The sequence below is a fragment of the Ursus maritimus genome, unplaced genomic scaffold (genome assembly GCF_017311325.1).
Source record: "Ursus maritimus isolate PB19 unplaced genomic scaffold, ASM1731132v1 scaffold_7, whole genome shotgun sequence".
In the NCBI taxonomy this organism is placed as follows: domain Eukaryota; kingdom Metazoa; phylum Chordata; class Mammalia; order Carnivora; family Ursidae; genus Ursus; species Ursus maritimus.
In genome coordinates, this window is record NW_024426885.1 from 18,927,175 (window position 1) to 18,928,581 (window position 1,407).

The 1,407-nt window shown below is 67.4% G+C and overlaps 1 protein-coding gene across 1 annotated transcript in view; it reads right to left on the reverse strand.

Annotated features, from left to right (window-relative positions):
• The window catches only part of LOC121101262 (alpha-2A adrenergic receptor-like), a 1,505-nt gene extending 587 nt beyond the window's left edge, over positions 1-918 (reverse strand). The window contains exon 1 of the mRNA XM_040624323.1: positions 4-918. Coding sequence (XP_040480257.1) covers positions 4-829 — 826 coding nt within the window. The 5' untranslated portion in view covers positions 830-918. The remainder of the gene's footprint in view (positions 1-3) is intronic.
• Positions 919-1,407: the final 489 nt, after the last annotated feature.

The window sequence follows — 1,407 nt, forward strand, 5'->3', positions numbered from 1 at the left end:
GGCCCACGCCGCGCTCCGGGCCCAGGCCATTGGGCCTGCGCTCGGCGCCCCCCGGCGGCGCGGCGGCGGCGGCGTCCGGACCCCGGCGGCTGGGCGGCACGCGGGTGCGGCGCTTGGCGATCTGGTAGATGCGCACGTAGACCAGGATCATGATGAGGCAGGGCGCGAAGAAGGAGCCGATGCACGACGAGATTACGTACCACTTCTGGTCGTTGATCTCGCAGCGCGGCTCGGCCGGCGGCTCGCCGCCGCCGCCGCCCTTCTTCTCGATGGAGATGAGCGGCGGGAAGGAGATGACGGCCGAGATGACCCACACGGTGACGATGATGGCCTTGATGCGGCGCGGCGTGCGCTTCAGGTTGTACTCGATGGCCTGCGTGATGGACCAGTAGCGATCCAGGCTGATGGCGCACAGGTGCACGATGGACGAGGTGCAGAAGAGCACGTCGAGCGCCAGGTAGATCTCACACCACGCCTTGCCGAAATACCAGTAGCCCATGACCTCGTTGGCCAGCGAGAAGGGGATGACGAGCGTGGCCACCAGGATGTCGGCCGAGGCCAGAGACACCAGGAAGAGGTTCTGGGGCGCCTTAAGCGCGCGGCTCGTGAACACCGCGATGATGACAAGCACGTTGCCGAACACCGTGAGCAGCATGAGCAGGCCGGCCAGGCACACCAGAGTCAGCGTCACCTGCAGGGAGTAAGGGGTGGCCCGGGCGCCGCCCCCTGGCGCCTCGGTCCCGTTCCAGCTCGCGTTGCCCGCGTCCGGCTGCAGGGAGCCCATGGGCGCGAAGCTGCCCTCGGCCAGCGGCTGCTCCTGGCGGAACATGAACGCGGGTGCCCGCTTGCCTGGGCCTGCTGCCAGCTGCCTTCCGGCCCGGCGCCCGTGGGTCCTCCTCTTCCTCCCGCGCCCCGCTCGCCCTGCCGCGCCTCACATGGGGAGGGAGCCGCAGGGACGCCGGCCCGAGCTGGGGGCCCGCTAGCAGCCCATGGGCCCGGCTCCCGCGAACCGCGCCCGGCCTGCGCTTGCGGCGCTCGTGGTGGGCGCCTTCTCCTTCCCAGCTCAGCACAAGTTTTATTTCTAAGCGGCCGGAGAGAGTAGGTCGAGCCGATGGGGAAAGGGAGATTTATTCTTCAAGAAGGGAGAACAGAAATCATCGGTGGCCTGATTTCTTGGAGGGATGACAGAAAATTTAAAATTTATCTCTATCTTGACTCTCGAGCCTGAGCGAAAGCAAGAGGTCTTACCGTGTGCGGGGCCCGCCCCCACCCCGGGAGGCAGCCGAGGGGCGCTGATGCGGGCCTGGGGTCCTATATCTGTCTTCTTACATCCCCGAAGAGATTACCGACTCTCTCGCTTCCCCCAGACGCGGCGGTGCCGGCCGGGCCCGGGCTGGGGCCAGGGTG